Genomic DNA, 21,941 nt, shown 5'->3' on the forward strand with positions numbered 1-21,941 from the left:
GGAAGTTGAGAGAAAATCAAGATTCTCATTTAAAAAAATCGTCCTAAACCACGAATTTGCATTGCTTGATAAAATTGATTTATCGCTCAGTCCTGCCAAGAAAGGAATTTGTCTATCAAATAAATCTCGTAGCTCAAAGCTGTTACACAAACTGAATGATAGTTATTAGAGGAGTCAGCTGAGTTTAATGGCAGCAGCTGGAAGGTGACAGATGAGATGATTCAAACTTCAGCGGCCACTGAAAACGCGTACTGTCTTATATCAGCATTAGACCAAGGTACTGCTCAGAGGAAAAACCACACATTTTGTCCTTCCTGTGTCTCCCCACATGTCTGCCGAGCAGCCAGCACCCCTCTCCTCTGCAGCATTAGTGACTGGAGATGCTAATCTTTGCCGGAGGGATTTCTCTAATGCAGTTTCTCTTTTCTCTGAGTGCTTGAATGGACAGTGAAGGCAAACAAAGAAGGACGGAAGAAGGAGACACTGAGGCCATCTTTGTGCTTTTCAGTCTTTGCTCCATATCTCATTAGTGCGGACGCACCGCTGTCCTTAACACAGTCGTGTTCCTCTACCTGATTTGATTTACCGTCGCTGCCGTGTACCCTGCTCAAACTACCCTTACTGTAAATCACGGTGTGTGTGTGTGTGTGTGTGTGTGTGTGTGTGTGTGTGTGTGTGTGTGTGTGTGTGTGTGTGTGTGTGTGTGTGTGTGTGTGTGTGATAGAGAGAGCTTATCTCAAAATGCACTGTGTTCGTATCATTAAATCATAACTTTGCAGATGGACTTTGACCCGAGGGTGTGGACACAAACACACTTTCACTCCACGTCTCTAATGTCGCCCGCCAGCTTTCATTTACACACACGAGGAAAATTAACAAACGACTCTCAGTGTAATAACAACTACACACAAAATACGACCTCATAAATCACCATCAATTAAAATCTTTGTCGCTCTGTAAAAACAAACTATTTGTTCCAACTTTAACTAGAAAAAATGTGTCCTGCCTTAATTTGAGAAGTTGAATCATCACAAAATTATCTCAACTTTTCTTTTCAAATTTTAAGGCAGGACGGACATTAACTTATTTAACCCTGCGAAAACCTGGAGCAACATAATTTTTCTTGCCACGATTTCTTTTAAAAATATGGAATTAATCAATCGCCGCACTCTATTCATCGAGTTATCAGGGCGCCTAAAGTGATCTTTTTGATTCATAAAAATAATTTTCAGTTAATTTTTTATCAGGAAAAGTTTTCTCAGAATTCTGAGATCATAATCTGGTAAATTCAGGTAATCTCGGGCCGTGTTTGTCTCCTTTGGACACCAGATCATAACTGAGCAGACCTGTGTGATCTGATCACGTTAGGAGACGCATATTTCATAATAACACAGTATGTTTTTGTTTAATATTTCCTCTGTCACTTTAAACATGCTGTGTGGGCTGTCGTATGCTTTAAAGCCCTCTGAGGAACGCTGTGATGTTGGATTTTATAAATTAAATGATCAGACTTGCTATAAGGATGAATCTATGTGAAGCAGGATTTCATAGTGAGCGTCTTCAGCACTGATGCTCTATTGACTTGACCTACTTCAGCAGTGCTGTGAAATGTCACCAGCGTGACATTTGGCTCCGACAGCAGTTAGAGAATAAATCTGTGGTTCAGTGAAGGACTCGGCTGGACGGCTGCGGCGATGTGCAGCGTTGCTGCGTGCGCCGCGCTCGCGCTCCTATGTGAGTGTGTCTCCTTAGCTACTATCTCTGTAAGATCCACTCAAAGACCCAGACTCACGCGCCACTCGTAGCTTCCTGGCTGGTTTCCATGGCAGCGCGCTTCATCAAAAGCTGCTCACCTCTATCAGTGTCAGACACAGTGTGTATCTGTGTGTGTTTGTGCAATCATGCATTTGTGCATGCATGTGTGTGGAGGCGTGAGAGCAGCTCTGTTTCTGGTGTCGCTGATCTCACAGCTGACTCTGCAAAAATCTCCACTCCAACAACGAGGCTGGAGTCATTTTATATTTTGTCTGTTTGGCTTCATGTTAGGCTAACGAGCAGGTCTGTTAGTGCATCACAGGACAAGAGGTTACAGTTATCTGTCTTTTCCTGGCTGGTGGTCTCACAGTGGAGCTGTCAGGGAGCTGGAGACGTCTCTCAGGGGACAGAAACGGTCCTCATCTGCTTGGAGGGAGCTGATTACAGCATGAACCCTTTGAAAGCTGAGCGAATTGGTTTCAAAAACATGGAGAGAAGACGAGTAAATTAACCAGACATGGCCCAAAAATTAGCAAAAAAAAAAAGTTATATAAATATAAATGAAGTAAGTTGAACTTTTTATGTAATTTTAAATATAAAACCATTGTGTGTGTGTGTGTGTGTGTGTGTGTGTGTGTGTGTATATATATATATATAAATTCATCGCATATATCTTTTTTTTTTCTCCAATTTTTGGTGAATTTTCTAACAATATTCCCTTCTTTTTTAAGATTAAATTTTAGGTAATTTTCCTTTAACTTTTTTACTTCTTTATTTTACACATTTCTTGCCAAGCTGGTCATTTCCTTTTCCCCATGTTTTAGAAACAAATCAAACAAATTCACAAAGGCGAAGGCATCTCAACGCAGCACCAGAAAGCAGCTGTCAGTCCAGGTTTCAAAGGGTTAACATTACAGACAGTGTGCCACAGGAATCAGTTAAATGTTATTAACAGTGCAAAGAAAATTGTGCGTCCAAACAGCTTCACCAGAAGCAATGTTGGCATTGTTTTCTTCCACTCACATTACGGTTGCATGTTTAATGTGTTATATTTTTACACCGCAGATATGTTGAAACTTTAGGAGGTTTAACGTTTGGTTAGATTTAAACACAAAAACACTTTGGTATGTTTGGGGTTTGGCTTATTTCCAGACCACACCCACATCAAACCACCTAAAACACTTTAAGATTGAACAGCTTCACCTCTTAAAACCTGTCAGACTCAACTGTGCATCATCTCCACCAATGCAAACTTTTACTGAAGATAAAACATTTCCAAACGTGCTAAAAATGTTGAGCTGGATTCTGGAGAAATTTGCATAAAAATTGACAAATTATTGAGAATACCATATATATTCAAGTGCAAAGAGCCAAAGAGCCATTAAATGCAATAGTTAAACACAGTTTAAAAGATGCGGACATTTCAAACTGTAGAGAAATGAGATTTTCAAGTGGAAAGTTAAGAGTTTTAGAGGTTTAAGTAGAAATACGATGCATGTCAATTATAAATTCAAACTCTCCACTGATTCAGCATCTTCCTATCACTGATATCACATCAAACCATGCCAGAGTAAAATCTTTAAAAGGCCCGAGAAAAGCACTGAAGCAGGCGACTGTAGTTGTATAAAAATAACAGGGGGCACAGATTTACTGTCAGCGCTGTGACTCTGTCTGTGTTTCAAAGTGTAGAAAAACTCCAGCAATCAGCTGATCTGTGAATCTGTTTGTAGCTGATTCAGGGGAGCAAATAATGCACCGTAATAAACTGTATTTCTGCTATTTTACGTCTTAGATTCAGATTTTGATTTTACATATATAATTTTTTACGCTGCCTCGCTGTTGTGTTTAAACGGTATAATCGAAGGGTCGGGGCCAGAGTTGTGTTGCCTTCAGGTCAGAACTGGTGTTAAGAACAGCAGCAAAAACATTTATAAACCAGGACAGCCAACAGGACGGATCATGATGCAGCTGTGATGTTTTAACGGCCTGTTATTCACGTGACCCACTTTACAATTAATTACAAGACAATATTTAATTGTTGTGGTAAATCCACCCAGTGTTTACGTCCAAAAGTGAAGTTCTGCTGCCAGTGCAAACAGTTTGTTTTGGATTTCTGGAAAAATAAAATCATGCACTGACTTCAAAGCAAATGTAACAAGTAATGAGAGCTTTTATAGGAAAGTATTGAAGTCAGAAGGACAATATTTGTCTTTCAGAGGTAGTGGAATCAAAGAGTTAGGTTAAAAATGATAATAATAATAATAATAATACTCAAGTGAAGTACAGATACTTAAAAAACTGTACCAAAGTAAATGTACTTCATTGCTGTCCAAGGCTGAACAAAACTGAAATCACAGACACACACACACACACACACACACAGAAACGATGAAGCGTCCCATAACGGACAGCATCGCTGCTGTGCTCAGAACTGTTGCCGTGTAACAACAGGTCTGTCGCCATGGTGATGCCGTGAGTACAGGAGGAGGAGGTGTGTGGAGAAAACACAGCAGCGTCTGTCTCAGAGGGGACAAACCTGAGACACAGGTGACTGTATGCGGGACAGGGAGTCTTCCTGCAGCTCCATATGCTCTGCTCTGAGTCAGAAACAAACATCTATATGTAGTATTTTTTACTGCATTATCGTGTACTGTGTTGACCTGTAGCTGCGGACTGTGGCTCCGAGGGGCGATATCGTGGTCTGTTTAACGTCTGCTGGATGTGCAGCTTCACTCAATACTATTTCAAGGACTGTATCTCTCTTTAGTAAATTAGGCACAAAAACATAGGGGAATAGGGTCCAGGCTGAAAAATAATCAAGTTACCTTTTAGTTGAACACAATAATAAAGAGATAGAAAGTATTTTCTGTGACTGTTTGAGTTCAAAGATTATATTCGATATGTTTTATATTTTGAAGTTGTGTTTGCTCCACTTTAGAAATATTTTTAAATATATAGAGCCAGCCCTCCAATGAGGATACTGATAAATCTAATCTTTTTTTGTTTTTAGGTGACAGGCAGCATGGGAACAGATAAGAGAACTGTACGACACAATCAATAAAAAAGCTAAGAATTACTGTCGTAAAGAAACTTGCACAACCATCAGCCGTTTCTCTGCGTGACGCGGTGAGCGTGCAAACATCCAGCAGCGACGGGACAATCCCGCGCTCTTTCTCAATCTCTGATAACCAGGGACAGTATTTAATCAAAGTCTGTTTCCCCATCTCTGATACTGATATCTCATTAATAAATCCAGTGCTGAGAGCTGCAGCAGCCTGTAAGGCAGTAGTTTGCTGATAAGGGAAACCAGCGCTGGCCTTTTGGATTACAATCTGCCACAGAAAAGCTGATTAACCACACAGCTCGCCTGAAAGCTAGCCCTAATTACACAATGGCTCGGCACACATGCTGCTTCACGACCGCTCCGGCTGCTGTCCTGTGAAGTAATGCAGACGCTGTCGTATAAGTTACATGAGAGCAAATTTAATCCAGCGTCTTCTCTCGTGTCATTACGTTCAGATTTGTGCAGCGATCGTGAAACTTCTACCTGCTGCGTCTGTTTAGAGCTTATTCATCTGAATATCTCCTCTGCTAATCCAAAGCTACTTACAATCAAAAGACGGTGCAGTGATACTCACAACAGCAACTTTCATGTTTAAAATCTCATGAAGTAAACAAAACTGTTTGATTCAGTCTGTGATGCTGAAGAGGGCGAAATGCAGGAACCAAAGCTTGTAACTAGAGATGATACTGCAGAAAGATAGAGCGCTGTGCAATTTATTTTCATTTTATTTATTTTATTAATATATATATATATATATATATATATATATATATATATATATATATATATATATATATATATATATATATAATATTAATAGGCCTTGTTTGTGGCAACCAAACTGGATATTTCAAACCAAATCATGATATATATATATATATATATTTTTTTTTAAAACTGTGTCAGTATAATGGCATTAAGACTTCGAAACCTGAACATCATGGTTTAATTTTTCTCAAAAACACGAGGAAGGTAACATCAGGTTAAGAAGACATGGCCAAAAAATTATCCAAACAAAAGGTAGAAAAAAAGAGAAATGTAAAAATAACAAACAAAGTGCTGAAAAAAATATACATACAATATTTTTTTCATTAACATAATTTGAAATATAAAATTGCTATAATTATGAATAAAGTTGTTTTTTTTTTATAATTTCTTAATAATCATCCCCTCTTTTTTAACACTCATTTTTAGGTAATTTTCTTGTCATCTTTTACCATTTTTTTTGTTGCCATTTTTGAGACATTTCTTGCAAATTTTCTTTTTTTCCCACATTTTTTAAAAGAAATCAAACCAGTTTGCAGAGGTTTCAAAGGGTTAAAAGGCGTCTGAGCGCAAAGGGTTTCAAAGGGTTAAAATGATCCCATAAGGCCGAGCTCTGGACCTGCAGCGGAGACGCTTCATATCTATCGGGGGCAGCTGAAGTTTAATGGGTTTTGAAACAAATTTACTTGTCAAGCAAAATGTTCTGCTGGAGAGCACGTGCACGTGCACGGTCTCGTCCTCACACACACTCTTCACACACGCAGCTCAGAGGAAAATTACTAGAAAGCAACACGTGTTCTCTAACACACTAACGTGTTCGTAGAAACACGCCTGTGACACAGAGCTCAGCAGGTGATGTGCACGTCAGCGTCGCTGTGAGCGACATCGGTCTCCTCCTCTTTTTTTGCTCTGCGTTTGTAAATCAGTCGTGTGGTTGAGAAATAGAGCAATAGTCCAAACAGACGAGCGGCACATCGAGGACACTCTTATCACGCTGAATGACTCCGAATCTGAATCTGTCGTAAAATGTTGCATCACGCCGAGCGGTTTCTGCACGGCTCTGCGAATGCTCCTCGCTGTCACTGTGACTAAGCACATTACAGGTCAACTAGAGGTCAACAAATGTGAAAAAGTCCTATTTTCACTTTGAAATTTTATTTAATTTCTTTAAAATTTGGGTTTTCCTCAAAATGCTTCCTCAGCAGGGTAAGAAACATCTCTATGACCAAAAAACATTTGAAACAGTTTAGTTTCAGAGTCAGCAGCTCTGGAAGGCCGGATGGTCACACGAGGCGACTGGAAAAAGCCATATTTGGCAAAACTGCAGTGGAAACTCTTTTTAGTCTTTTCTAGGTCACATGACGCTGTGAGGTCACATGACGCTGTAGGAACTGGCTCCTTCATGATGCAGCAGGAGCTACAAGAGCTGTTATTGCATCACATAACTCTGAGAAAGTTTTGAATCCACAATTCCTCTGAAATCGTGGACTACATCTCCCAGAAATCCCTCATACGTGGCCGCTCCCACGTATAAGGGGCTCGCCTTTCCATCATGGCTCCATAACACGCCTACGTGGCCTTAGATTGGAAATTATGACGGCTAGTTTGGTGGCTGCAATAGAAATAAAGCTGCTGATGTTTTGAACATCCATCGCCATGGTTACTGGATGTTATCACCAGAAGTCGCAGAGCATCACTAAGTGGATCTGAGTGATGCTCTGAATCTGTCAGGCAGAGTTTTAAATGTGACATGTGAACACAATGTGAGAAAATGTTATTTTTCTATATTTAGGCAACTGATGATCATAAAAATGTTTTTTAAATGATGATGATGATGATGATGATGATGATTTGTATCCAACAGGGAAAGTCTTACCCGTTCAAAGGCTCCTTCCCTCCCATGTGGAACCCCATCGTCTTGTTGGACTTCAACAACCTGTGGAGGACGATGGACGAGATGGGAAAGGAGGTAAAGAAACAATCGCCCTTGTTTTGATTTTCATTTTACTTGCCACACTTTGTGACATGTCCTCTAAATGTCCTCCTCCTCCTCCTCCTCCTCCTCCTCCTCCTCTTCCTCCTCCTGTTGGTGTGTTTCAGATTCCCAGGGAGGCTCCCTGGAGAGCTCCCCATGCTGAGGAGTGGGACAAGATGTCCATGCAGCAGCTCTTTGAAAAGATCTGCTGGACAAGGTAACAGAGGAAAGAGGGATTTAACAAGATTTACACCATCTGTGCAAACCTTTTTATGTGTCTGAATTTATTTTTTTTTTTTCAAGATAATTTTCACCTTTTTTGCGTTGTTGAAGATGAGAAGATGACATGCAATAAAGGTGGTTATATACAATATATTCCCTAACATTTTGGCCACCATTTTTTAAATACATATATCTAGTCAGTTGTAAGGAAACACAACACTGAGAGTTTAATACTTAGTTCTTGTGTCAACTCTTTAAAAACCTGGGCACATTGGCTTGATTTCTTTCAAAATCATGGGAAAAAGCAACGAGTAACCTAAAAATGAGCAGAAAATCTGTATAAAGTCCAAGAAAATAACCTGAAAATTAGCACACAAAAAAGGACACAAAAAGAGAAAGTAAACAAACAAATAAACAAAAACAAGGATTTGGCCTAAAAAACTTTACAACAGACTTAAAAATTACAATAAATCTGTAAAACAAATTTAAATTCATAATTATGCTAGAAGTATAGTTGTCTGGACATTTTTCCTTAAAATATGGATATATGGTTAAAAACACCAATAAAAAAAACAACACAAAATGTGAATTATTTTTAATATACTACATGCTAATTATTTGTTTTAGCTGCTGACAGTCTGGGATATGTCAGTGTGTGAGTGTAGCTGCTGACAGTCTGGGATATGTCAGTGTGTGAGTGTAGCTGCTGACAGTCTGGGATATGTCAGTGATCAGCAGCTACATTGACTGTGACAGGTCACCTAGTGGAAATAGCATGTATTTCCTCCAAATGCCAAATATGGTCAAAATGACCTCATCAGGTGGAAAATAGTCAAAATGACAAATTCAGAGTCAAAAGCCCAGAATGACACCCAGAAATAATACAAGTCCTGTTTTTCTGCTCTGATGGCTGTGGGATCAAAAATGTCAGTTTGAATGGGTTTCAATGGAGCATTTTTGGACCTGAACAGTCTGAATGTAACTATTTAGTTTCCACAGTGTATTTTAGACTTATTGTAGGAGCTGAGCTGCAAATTCACTGATTACACTCAAATACACAATCTGGACTACATTTAGGACACATGCATCAACACACACACAGTTATCACAAAAATGAAGCATGAACTGCACCAAACAGTCGCTGAGAGCGAAGACATTGACACACGCTCACTGAGCTGTGATTGTTTCCTGTCGGGTTTTTCCAGTACTGTTCGTCGCTTCGCCACTCTGTTCGTCAACGTGAACGTGACCTCTGAACCCCACGAGGTGTCGGCTCTGTGGTTCCTCTGGTACGTGAAGCAGTGCGGAGGAACCATGAGGATCTTCTCCACCACGAACGGAGGACAGGTACGTCTGCACTGACGTGTGTGTGTGTGTGTGTGTGTGTGTGTGTGTGTGTGTGTGTGTGTGTGTGTGTGTGTGTGTGTGTGTGTGTGTGTGTGTGTGTGTGTGTGTGTGTTTGTACATGTGAACCTGCACACGAGGGCAAAGTCCAGCCACACGTCTGAAAGTGCGTCCATATCAAAGATAAATGCTTTTGAATACATCTGAATAACAAAATAATGATTCTAAAGTGCTACGTGCCGAGCGCTCTGGTGTTTGCACTTTGTGGGAAATCTCGGTTAAAAGCAGCCTGTGGGAGCGAGGACGTGCACGCAACGTTCGCCAAGAAGTCACTCAGGACTTGAGCTCACAGAGACGCGTCCACCTCAGTTTGCTGCTGATCAGCTGAGCATAATCATGAGCCTGACAAAAGCTGTTTTCTTGGAGTGCTGTGGGAAACACGCTCTGCTGCCGTACTGTCCAAAGCCCTGTTGCCATGGCCACGGAGGAAGGGGATTGTGTTTAGGTAAACAGAGGATGTTGCGGCCAGCTCTGCTGTCACTCCCCCTCTGCTGGACCTCCCCGTTCAAATACTTGTTTACAGCAGAGGCGGAGAGTAACCGAGTACTTTTAATAATAATAATAAAGTTTATTTATATAGCACTTACCAAAATCAACATCATAAAGTGCTGTACGCTTAAAATCACAAAAAACACACAGGAAACATTTTTACACAACACTAAAGAAAAAATATAAGAACAACACAAAGGAAACTTGTCAAAAATTTAAAATCAGTGCCAAATCAAAACAGTGAATTTCAAGACTTAAGTACAATTTCATGTGCGATATATTAATAAAACAATCTGTTAATGGAGATTATAGGAATGCCTTTCGATAAAAATAAGTTTTTAAAAGTGATTTCAAAGAAGATATAAGATGGAGATTTATTCAAGTATTTGAGCACAGTTTTGAGGTACTTGAGTATTTTCATTTTCTAACACATAATACTTTTACTTCATTTCATTTTAGAGACAAATATTATATTTGTCACTGCATTTATTTGCTCACTTTAGTTACTTTGCAGATGGAGAATATTAAATGCTTAATGATCCCTGAGGGGAAATTGTGGTTCATTACAGTCGCTCTGATGCCAAGTGTTTCTAGGATTTTATAACGTTTCTTAGAGTTCAGGACATTTTTTATGACTTTGGGACATTCTCAGATTTTGGGATGTTACTTGAGTTTTAGGACAGGTCTCAGAGTTTAGGACATTTCTCGGATTTTAAGTCATTTCTAGGTTATTAAGACATTTCTCAGAGTTTAGGACATTTTTAGGAGTTAAGGACATTTCTCGGATTTTAGCACATCTGCCAGATTTCAGGACATTTCTCCAATTTTAGGACATTTCTTGTAGTTGAGGAAATTTTTAGGATTTTAGGACATTAACGTCTTAACCTCTGTCGGGGGTGTGGGGGATCCTCCTCTGGCACTTTTTTTGAGAAACAAGCTCTATTTTGATGCTGTTTTATTCACTCTGACACCTTATGGAGACTAAAAGTACAAAAAAAATCCTCGGTGTGAATCACTTTATTTTTATCGAGTCAGAAAATGGTTTGGGGGGTCACATATACACAAACAGTATTTTGAGCTGATATTCTGTCTGAAGGAAAGACTCGTGTAAGACTGAAAGTATAGCACGTAGTGGCAGATTCGGTATTCTTCATTTTCAGAGTGACTTTCTCTGAAACTGAAAAAATAAACCCTATAATCTGATGAGACGAACACAGACTCAGCTGGTTTCCCTGCCAGGATCGATTTCGGTTCAGCTCTGAGTTTTCCGTCGACTGGCGGGCGAAATCATCCGAGTGCCACAGTGGAATGCACACAGTGTGTTTCTCATCAGGGAGGGCGGAGAGATGTTGACACTAACCATATGGAAAAGGTCACCCTCTATTTAATTTTTGTGTGTCCGAGCTTTGGCAGCGCTTCATCTCTCTCCACCGTTAAACAGCTGCAGGCCCGAGTTTTGCAATCACATTTTTTCCTTTCGGTTTACGAAATTTGTAGTGAAGGATGGAGGGTGGCTCGAGGATAACTGGTATGTAACACCCGGATAACTCGACAGATTTCATCAGCTCGTCTCCTAAATGTAGTTTTTATTACCTCTGCAGAGTCGTACTCGCGGCAGGATCAGACTGGATAGAAGCAATTTTACCCGATGAAATACGAGACTGTCTTCCAAGTCTCCTGTCCTGCTGCATCTGCACGCTGTGGTTGTGGTGATAATGGTGACTGACCCCGCTCTCTCTCCGTCCGCCTCTGCAGGAGAGGAAGTTCTCAGGCGGCTCCAGTCAGATCAGCGAGTGCATGGCCAAAGAGCTGGGAGACCGAGTGAAGCTGCAGTCTCCGGTCTACAGGATCGACCAGAGCGGAGACGTGGTGGCGGTGGAGACGCTGGACAAAAAGACCTACAAAGTAAAGGACCCCATTTTCCCTTTTAAACTTTAATCTTATGATGAAAAAAAAGTCTTCGTCCTCTCAGAAACGTTTCTCCTGCCTGACGCTAATCCTCTTCTGTAGCTGTAGGACACAAACAATATAAAATAACTGCATTACTCTAATTACCAGCTCACACGTGGTCTTAAGCTGCTGGGAAAGACATTTTCTCAACGTATTCAGTAAAAGGCGTCCATGTGCGACTTCCTTAATGTAAATGCAGTTTACGTTTAGGAAAAGAAACATAAAAATATGTACATAAAGTTCACACCGTTATAAAACCTGCCAGTCTCTTGGGGAAAGTCCTTTTATTCGGGACCCGTCCAACACCTCAACCTATCTCCTGATCTGACTGCTGGAGGCGCACGATTAGTGACGTCTTTTAAATCACTTCTTAAAACTCACCTTTACGGACTTGCTTTTATGTAATGGCACCTTTATTTATTTTTTTCTTTTTTCTTTTTAAAAATCTCTTTCTTTATTGATTTTGCTGCTCTTACTTTATCTCTACCCTATCCTTCTTATGTCCTGTTCTTACCATCTCTTCACATTTTGTTCATCCGTCTTATTTATCTTCGTTTTCTGTTTCTGTCATCTTTGTTTTATCCCACTGATGTGATGTTGTCTTGTTATATTACTTCTTATATTATTTTTATTGTCTTTTATTGCATTTTATTCTTGTATTCTTTAGAACTTGTGTTCATTTAGAGCACTTTTAACTTCCTTTTGTGATCTGCTTGTTTTTTACTCCTTTTATTTGCTTTATTCTTATGGACCTTCTTCTGTTGTAGACCTTTCTCTGTTTGGCTGTTTTTATGTTGTTTTTTTCATTCCCTGAGTTCCTGCCTTTGCTTCGTCTGTCAGAGCACTTTGTTTTTAAAGGTGCTATATAAAGAGGGTTTTTTTTGCATTATTATTAATATTATAATTATTATCATCATCATCATTATTATTATTATTATTATTATTATTATTATTACCTCTGTTGTAAATAATTAATCAGTTATAGGGGCATTTTTTTCTGCGGAGTTCATGCAATTTCTGTACACTGCTTAATTATGTATTCTCTAGAGGAAAAAAAACGGATTAAATTTTGTAGTCTGAATCACAGCGTGCAGCTGGCAATATCGTTCTCTGCTGCCATCTTCTGGTTGCTTGGCAACCTGCAGCCATGTGTCGTGATGCAGCTCACACTCTCTTGTCCTCGATGTGTTTGTGTCCCTTTTTCTCTTTTCATGTGTGTCTCTGTCTCAGGCCAAGTACGTGATCGTGGCCACCCCTCCCGGTCTGAACCTGAAGATGCACTTTAACCCCGAGCTGCCGCCGCTGAGGAACCAGCTGATCCACCGCGTCCCCATGGGCTCCGTCATCAAGTGCATGGTCTACTACAAAGAGAACTTCTGGAGGAAAAAGGGTACAAGCAGAGAGGAGGAAAGCTGTGGAGAATATGTCTCATTTCATCTTTTACACTCTCTGTTTTGTGTGTGTGTTCATGTGTGTGTGTGTGTTCGTGTGTGTGTTCGTGTGTGTGTGTGTGTGTGTGTGTGACTCCAGGTTACTGTGGCAGTATGGTGATTGAGGAGGAAGGCGCTCCCATTGGTCTGACGCTGGATGACACAAAGCCTGATGGGAGTGTACCGGCCATCATGGGGTAAATAAAGAGCTCCATCTGTCTCTCTCTAAGTGACAGAGACAATAGTATGATAACTGTGCACTACATGGCCAAAAGTATGTGGACAGATGAACATCCACGTGTCGTTGTTTCATTCTAAAATGTTTCATGGGCATTAAAGAGATACTTAGGTCACAAAGTGTCCAGTTGTTTATCAGTAAGTTTTGTCATCTTATCTTGAATTTGTTACAAAAAGTTTGTTTTTCTTGCACGCTTTCATGGAAAATGGCATAATAATTTATTGATTAATTGGGGATCACGTTTAACCCTTTAAAAATGGACCTCCAGTGTTGTTGTTCGCTAGAGCATTCATTCATTCTGCAGCACATCATCACCTTACGTTACTTTACCTTAAATTCTGTGCACACGTGGTATTTTGCAGGAGTCATCCTATTTATCAGTCTATAATGATCTTTTGGATCGATATTTTTATTTTTTGGTTTTGATTTTTGGTTTGTAAAATCTGAACAGAAAACATGTCCATTTAATACACAATTATTATTTTTTAATGACACAATTTCAATACTTATATAAGCTATTATGGCTTATTGACTTATATAACCTTTTAGATCAGGCTGTACAGATTTTAGGGATATTGAGTATTTGAAGATACTCCTGCAAAATGATATTAAAACATAATTTACAAGCTCTCACACATCTTGTGCATTAAAATTCAAGTCACATTTATCCAGTGTTATGCTCAGTGCTTCACAAACAAATCCGTTTTCACAGCACGCACACATGCAAAATACAAAAATTCAGCGAGGTGAAACTTTTACTGACAGTACTGTTTACACAAAGAAGCCAACAATTCCTGCATTTTATAAATCTAAGTTCTCCTTTGATGGAAAGAAAAGAGAAGAAAATAGACCCGGCTCTGCAGTGCACACACTGTGTATCTGGATTGCCTTTTGATTTGTGCAGTGTCATTTTTTGGGATAATATTTCTTTTTTCTCTCTCCTTCAGATTCATCCTCGCCCGCAAGTGCAGAAAGCTAACGACGCTGACCAAAGAGGAGAGGTGGGAGCTCGGAGGAGACGCAGCAGGTTGATGCACTCTCACAGGCTGCAGGAGACGTTTAATCCAAACTGTCCGCTTTTTTGTGTTTTAGGCTGAAGAAGATCTGTGAGATCTACTCCAGAGTGCTGGGCTCCGAAGAGGCTCTGCATGTGAGTTTGGACACAGACTAAAAACACAAAATCACACAGCTGCAGAGACGAAAACTGCGTCATTAATTCAACCGTTCATGTGTCCTCTCGTGTCCGTCAGCCGGTGCACTACGAGGAGAAGAACTGGTGTGAAGAGGAGTACTCCGGAGGCTGCTACACGGCCTACTTTCCCCCGGGAATCCTCACCCAGTATGGAAGGTAAGTCTCTCACACACACACACACACAGACACACACACACACACACACACACACACACGGATTAAAGTGTGTACATATTGTAACCTGGTTCTCAAAATCTTTACATTACTCCAAATTTATGCTTTTTTTTTTTTTTTGCTTTTTTTATCAAATATTTGTTGTTATCAGGGTGAAAAAACAACACACATTTGCTAAATTTCTTTCTTCTTCTTTCTTTCTGATTTCAACTTTCCCCAAAATTTGCAAGAAATTAGTAAAAAAAAGTACCAGAAAATTACCGAAAATTAAGTTAAATTGTTTTAAAACTTAAAATTAATTTGTAAAATTAATTTTAGATAGATAGATAGATAGGTAGGTAGATAGATAGATAGATAGATAGATAGTTTATTGTTATTGTATTAAAAAATACATTTTGTTTGGTAGTTTCACTCCAGTAGCAGCAATAAAACAGTCTATTAATATACATATTTACACAGAAGTAATAATTATGTAAATATGATAATTGTAAATATAATTTTCTCCAGCTTTTTTCTTTTTTCCCTTGACTTTTTCCCCAAGCTTTCTGAAAAGAAGAGGAAGATTTCTCACCAAGCTGCTCATTGCCTTTTCTTCCTATTTTTTTATATAAAAGAAATCACATATTTTTTTTACAAAGGATTTCAAAGGTTAAAGGTTTTGTCATAAAAGAATTTCATTTATCTTAAAAAGTTGTTTTTATAGCTGCTATTAAATCTGTTAATGATTAAAATACAGAAATAACTTGAGCTTCATAAATCAGCTGATCTATTATTGCATCTGTCCAAAGGGCGGAAAATTCCAACTTTATTTAAATGATTTATTTACACAAAACAGTGTGATTCAATAATAAAATGTATTTGTGGCTGTTTTTTTTTTACGTAGTAGTTTTGGTCTTTGAGATTTCTTGGCAGTAAATTTAGGAAAAGGTCTGTTTTAAACTGTAATATCCAGTTAATTTTCGGTAACCTGTGATGTTTTCTGTGTTTTCGGTGTGCAGGGTGCTGAGGGAGCCGGTCGGCAGGTTGTACTTTGCGGGCACAGAGACGGCCACAGAGTGGAGCGGCTACATGGAGGGAGCAGTGCAGGCCGGAGAGAGAGCAGCCAGAGAGGTCAGAGGTCATCTCAGAAACACATAAACCAGCAGGCGAACTGATATTTAGAACATTTGAGAGCAGAGTCAGACATGTTTGCTTTCACTTTATAACGTCATCAGAAACAGGTGAATATTATTGTATTTGGATATTTCTTCATACTGGGGTCCTTAAATATTTAAACGTTAAATAAAAAGTGAATTCACTGTATAAAATGACCTATAGTGACCTCTGTGATAATCACAGCCTCATGAAACTTAAAAAACTTTTAGAGGATTTTTGGCTTTAGTAGGCACATTAACGACTCTGCAGTCTGCAGAAGCGCTCACCATCCGGAAAAAAATGCAATTCTTACAGAAATCTCCAAATGTTAAAAGTTTTTGGAACTTAGATTTAGAAATCCTTATTGTAAATGCACATGATGCAATAAAATTTGGAGCTCTGCTTCTGATCACTGCAGTTAAAATAAATATTAAAAAAAACATCTGCGACCTATCACTCACACAGTAACCTGTTTCCCCACATAATACACACTCAAAGTAAAACACTGCAAATATAAAACAATAAAAGTTCCAAGATTAAAAAGTAAAGAATTACACTGATGGCTTATTGCACCAATACATAGATAATTACATATTGATATTAAATCACAGCATAGAGTTTTCCGTTGTGCTCCTCAGTTCTTGAGTAACAAAACAGGCTTCAAGTGTAACAAATATCAACCCAAAATTTGCTGCAACAACTCATGAGACACAATCGATCATGTGAATGGCTGTGATATGCACTTCCATCATAAGTCCAAAATATACTCTACATGTTCAAAATGTGAGTACTAACAAAAAAAAAAACAATGTTTATCACAGATCTATGAGTAGAAAAATTTGGTTGGAGAGGTTTAAGTAATATGTTACATTTTTTAAATATACCTATGTATAATTTGCATTCTTGCCAAAAAGTTAGACTGATACCACTTTCATATTTGATCTGAGGTTACAACCAGCAGCCTCTGAAATAACAAATATTCCCGTGTGCTGCAATATAACTTAATATATGTCAAAGTCTGTGCATACAGCATTGGTTATCCTTCCTGTATCTGTGGCGCCGCTGAAGCTGCACACAGACACAGAGGTAATCAACGCTCCTGCTCACAAATGAACTCCCTCTGCTTCCTCCAGCACTGGTTTAGTTTCATGCAGATTTTTTGTGGGAGTCTGCAGATGTGTTGCAGGGAAATATCACTAAATTCAATGCTGGAATATAAAAATCTTGATGTGAGTGTCCTGACTGCTGTGTTCTGCTGCAGGTCCTGTGTGCAATGAATAAAATCCCCCCGAGTCAGATCTGGCAGACGGAGCCCGAGTCGATGGTGAGGAAACTCCTTCCGAATATTCACCCTTTGAAACGTGGATCAACATAACTTCTCTTGTGCTGCATTCACACACATTTCACAAGTATTTAAAACTTTTAACCCCCGAGCAAAGTGGTTTAATTTCTTTCATAATTAAAGGAAAAAAACACAATGTGTAACTTGGCAGCACCATTCCAAAACTGAAATGTCTTCAAATTACAAAAAATAAGTCGATTTGGAAAATTATTTTTTAAATAGCATAGTGGAAAATGTCCATAGAACTATATTAATAGTAATCATAATGAAATATTAAAAAGAAAAATAGAATTAGCATTTATAAGCACCTTTTTAAGGTTATTTCCTTGTTGATGTTTTATTTTTATAAACTTTACCATGTATTATTATTATTATTATTATTGTTGTTGTTGTTATTATTTTTAACTTATTTATTTATTTTTAGCCAATTTTGAGATCATTTTCTTGTGCATTTTACTAATTTCTTGTTGATTTCTGTGTCATTTTTCAAATAAATGTAATCTCTCTGTCTCTTCTGTCGCCTCCAACAGGAAGTCCCAGCGCACCCCTTTGTCATCAGCTTCTGGGAGAGAAACCTGCCTTCAGTCGGCGGTCTCTTCAAGTTCGTGGGAATCTCCGCCTTCCTGTCCGTGGCCGCCGCGGCCGGCCTGGTGGCCTACAAGAAGGGCCTCCTGCCGCGGAGTTAAACCGCCCGCAGCTGCCGTCTCACTCCTCTGCATCTCAAGGGGGCACATCTCAATAGACACTACACTCCTTTACTTTTAGTGCACTACTTTATGGCCCAAACTGCAAAGTAGTGAACTACTTCGGGTATAGGATGATAAAAGAGAGACTGTTGAGCTCACACTATCGCACCGTCGCTCCGTGCACTAAAGAAAGAGAGAGTGAGACAAAGTCACGCGCTGATTACGTTTGAGGGGAGTGAAGGAGTTCAAACCTACTAAAAATCTGAGATTCAGATTGTGAAACCAATGAAGGAAAAAAAGAACAGAATTGATTCTTAAAAAAGGAAAATATATATAAATATAGTAAATCACTATTAATATTCCACACATTGCCAATGACATTTACATTCTTGATCACATCTGAGTTTCTGAACTCATCAAGCTTTCTGTGTGTGTTCGAGCTCTTGTCTGTATGCATGCGCACACGCTTCGGTGAGCATGCATCAGTGAGTGTGAGACGGTCAAAACGTGTGTGTGTGTGTGTGTGTGTGTGTGTGTGTGTGTGTGTGTGTGTGTGTGTGTGTGTGTGTGTGTGTGTGTGTGTGTGTGTGTGTGTGTGCGCGTGTCCAGTGTGTCTAATTACCTCTGCTGATTTTAGGTGCTAATTTATTCTCATCAAGCAGCTGTAGCTGTTTGATGAGATCCAGTAACATCAGAATAAAAATCGAGTTGTGCCATCGCCCGCGACAAACTCACAGAGGAGCTTTAAGGATGAGACTGCTGAGATTCTGTATTTTTATTATTGTCAACAAATCCCATGAAAAGACTAATCCATATTTTTATCTTTTCACCTTTATTAAATGCTGATTTAATTTATTCCTTTGTGCCATACACGTAGCTGTTGTCCCCAAAAAAAGGTTTAAAATACATGATGAACTTGGGCACTATTTTATTATTTTTTTGTTAAATTTAATCGTGCTTTGTCGATGAAGACGGAAGTTTTCCCACATCATTGAATCCCCTTTTAATGAAACGACATTCAAACTGCTTTATTAAAGGCAGTGTGTCTTCGTAACACAACACGGTGTGCAATGCACCACCGCTTCTGTTTAAAGATATTTTCTGCAGCATCTTATTACGGCTGAATGCATCCTGGGTGTTTTTTGTGCAGTTTTATGTTAATTTACTCCAACTTGACGGCGCAAACATTAACAAGCAGCTGGTGACATGCACCGTGTGTGAACGGCGTGGCTCTGTTTATATTTTATTTGAAAGCTCACACTCAGACTGATCTCAAAAACTCACCGGAAACTTTTTCTGTGTGCAGTTTTTTTCTCCTTTTCGCCTGTTTAACCTGTAAGAACCGGAGTCATTTCGCCTCAAATCTTTTGTTGAAACATTTTCTACTCCTGTGGATGCATCAGGACGATTTTATTTATTAATGCAAGAATCATAAATTTGCCTCAAAAGGTTTTACAATGTGCACAGCTTATAAGAACCTGCTGTTTATGTCAGATGTTACTCACCAACGCACCAAATCCACCGCTGAAAATAGTCCCCAACAAAAGCTCCTGTTTGATCGACTTTTGCTTAAAAGCAACAGTGCCAGCTGTTAAAGAATATAGCTTTAAAAAAAACATTACTATATATCTGTTACCTGTTTTAAAGATTTAAATCCTGAACAGGAACAAACAGACGAGGAGCTGACAGCTTCGGGAAGTTTTGAGACAGAATAATTCATTGTTAGTTCACATGGGATTTGTTGACAGTGAGATAAAAGAAGAGAAATACATAAATAGCTTTCTCCCTTCATTCAGTCTTGTGTTTCGGGGTGATGTAGTGCCACTAAGCTGCTCTTTTATCTTTTGGTAAATGTAATGGAAGCATTCGAATGTATTTTCTTCAGACAAGATAACATAAACATAATGATTCAAAGATTTTTGACGGATTTATATTCAATTTTTCTCAAGCATAATTACAATTAACACAAAAGGGGAGTTCTGTAGCTGACCGAATCCAAGCTCAGTCGCCAGAAAAAAATATTGTACGTTTCTGCAAAGCGCAAATGTTATATTTGTACGTTTAATACACAACAAATCAACGTTTCTAAAGTAATATAGTATATGAGCTGATGTTGAAACAGCAGTTGTAATTCAGCAGGTTATTTGAGCGTTTCTTGTGGATTCTTAGGAAAAACAGCATTTGTTATTTAGAACGTCATTAAGGTGCTTTTTAGCGCCTTTGTAGGCACAAAAAGCGTTTGTTTTTAAATGTTACTGCTGCGTTTCTAGCACCTTTTTAGGCACAAACAGTAGTTGTGTCTTAGCAAGTTTCTAGCAGTGTTTTAGGCATTAAAAGCGCTTGTTTTTTTAAGCAACTCATCACTGTTTTTCCAGCACAGAAAAGAGTTTTCTGCAAAAAACTATTTGATTAATTTTTAGCCAGAACTTGATCTTTCTCTACCATAACCAAATGTTTTTTGTGCTTAATCATAACCACACATCAACCACAGCATTAAACGTATTTGCGACATAATAATGTGAGAATGCAATGTGTCTGCGGTTTGCACAGACGTACAATGCCAACTTTTCTTCTGGCGACTGGGCTGCAAAAATCACATACACATTAAAATGTTATCATCCCAACAATTTTTGAGCCACGTGGCCGGCCTGCAGTTCCTCTGTGAAGGCCTGCTGGTCCATTATTGTAACTATCAGATTCATTATTATGTCTGTTTACTTATAGAGAATCAAATGAGCTTAAATCACACAAAATGCTGCATATGTTTTGCAAGAAAATTTTTGATTTTGCAAAGAGCCTCCTGCTAAAAAAAACCTAAGAAAACCGATGATATGACGAGGGATTATTCCTCAGACACATTTTTAAAAAAACTAAATTTATGTCTCACTATTTGAAAAACACAGCTGACTACTTGCAGTAAACAGTTTGGCCACATTGCAGGGACTTCATCAGCGATCCATGATGAGATGCACTTCAATTTTTAGCAGTTATTTGTCGGAGAAGGAGGCGTGTTTTGTTTTCCGTGACATGATTTGGGTTTGAGGTAGATGTGAAACAATCAACACATGACTGAAGTTCTTCTGTTCGTGCATCTGTTTTGAAAGGTGTCATAGTGTGAGCGTGTGTGTGCGTGTGTGTGTGTGTGTTTGTGTATCTGTTGTGCCTTAATGGTAGTGTTTTTGTCATTTCTCTCTCAAGTGCCTGTGTGACTCTGACACTCTCTGCCCTCACACTCCTTCCTTCTACCGTCCCGCCTGCACTAGAGGTCAGAGGTCAGATGGAGCAGGCCATTGGTTTGTCATCAGTAACCATCACCACACAGGGACCAGCAGAACAACCTCACGTCCCTCTCAGCATGTCCAGAAACACGTCTTTTCGTCCCCTCCCCGTACGACCTGAGTGACGTCCTCAGAAAAACTCGACTCAGGTGTTTCGTGAATAATCGAGCTCAGACTGTTGGGTTGATCAAACTGCTTTTCTCCAGTGAAGCCGAGTCTGTGTGTGTTTTGTATTGTGATTGCAGTGCTTTACTATCTGCCCCCCCGCCCGCTGTGTGATGTCCTCTCGTCTTTTTAGCTGATTAGCTCACCCCATCATCCCAGCACATGCACTGGTTTTTAAGATCCCCCAGGCTGACGCTGGACTGTAAAATCTTAACTTTTAAAAAAAGAAAATAAAAATCCAGGCAACTAAGTGCCTTGAAAAATGTAAATAAATATAATATTAGTCTTGATTTACATATTTTTTAAGATATATAATTAAGTTTGATATTGTGAAGTTGTATGAACTTTAAAATCTCTCCACTGAAACGTATTAGTCTAATTTTTTTCTTATCAACAGACTATTAAGGTGTTATTTTTAACATATATAATATATATATATATATATATATATATATATATATAATATATATATATATATATATTTACCTTGACATGTTTCAACTGCTGTCTTCCTCAGAAGAATCACGTGATTTTGTTGTGACATTTCCTGTTAATATCATGTGACTCCTCTGAGGAAGACAGCAGTCAAAAAATGTCAAGGTTAAAAGAAAACCCAAAAAACACCTTTCGTCTGCTGAAAATAAGAAAATAATCTTTTTAAGTTTTAGCAACCTCAGT

General features: G+C 38.9%; 1 protein-coding gene across 1 annotated transcript in view; it reads left to right on the forward strand.

Annotated features, from left to right (window-relative positions):
- The window catches only part of maoa (monoamine oxidase a), a 38,419-nt gene extending 17,699 nt beyond the window's left edge, over window positions 1-20,720 (forward strand). Inside the window, exons 4-15 of the mRNA XM_088083751.1 lie at window positions 7,449-7,553; window positions 7,685-7,776; window positions 8,987-9,128; window positions 11,430-11,579; window positions 12,855-13,014; window positions 13,155-13,251; window positions 14,240-14,293; window positions 14,385-14,442; window positions 14,543-14,640; window positions 15,657-15,768; window positions 17,054-17,116; window positions 17,665-20,720. Of these exons, the coding sequence (XP_087939877.1) occupies window positions 7,449-7,553; window positions 7,685-7,776; window positions 8,987-9,128; window positions 11,430-11,579; window positions 12,855-13,014; window positions 13,155-13,251; window positions 14,240-14,293; window positions 14,385-14,442; window positions 14,543-14,640; window positions 15,657-15,768; window positions 17,054-17,116; window positions 17,665-17,820 (1,287 nt within the window). The 3' untranslated portion in view covers window positions 17,821-20,720. The remainder of the gene's footprint in view (window positions 1-7,448; window positions 7,554-7,684; window positions 7,777-8,986; window positions 9,129-11,429; window positions 11,580-12,854; window positions 13,015-13,154; window positions 13,252-14,239; window positions 14,294-14,384; window positions 14,443-14,542; window positions 14,641-15,656; window positions 15,769-17,053; window positions 17,117-17,664) is intronic.
- Window positions 20,721-21,941: the final 1,221 nt, after the last annotated feature.

This window comes from Plectropomus leopardus, chromosome 10, assembly GCF_026936395.1.
Source record: "Plectropomus leopardus strain MGB_pleo_1.0 chromosome 10, ASM2693639v1, whole genome shotgun sequence".
In the NCBI taxonomy this organism is placed as follows: domain Eukaryota; kingdom Metazoa; phylum Chordata; class Actinopteri; order Perciformes; family Serranidae; genus Plectropomus; species Plectropomus leopardus.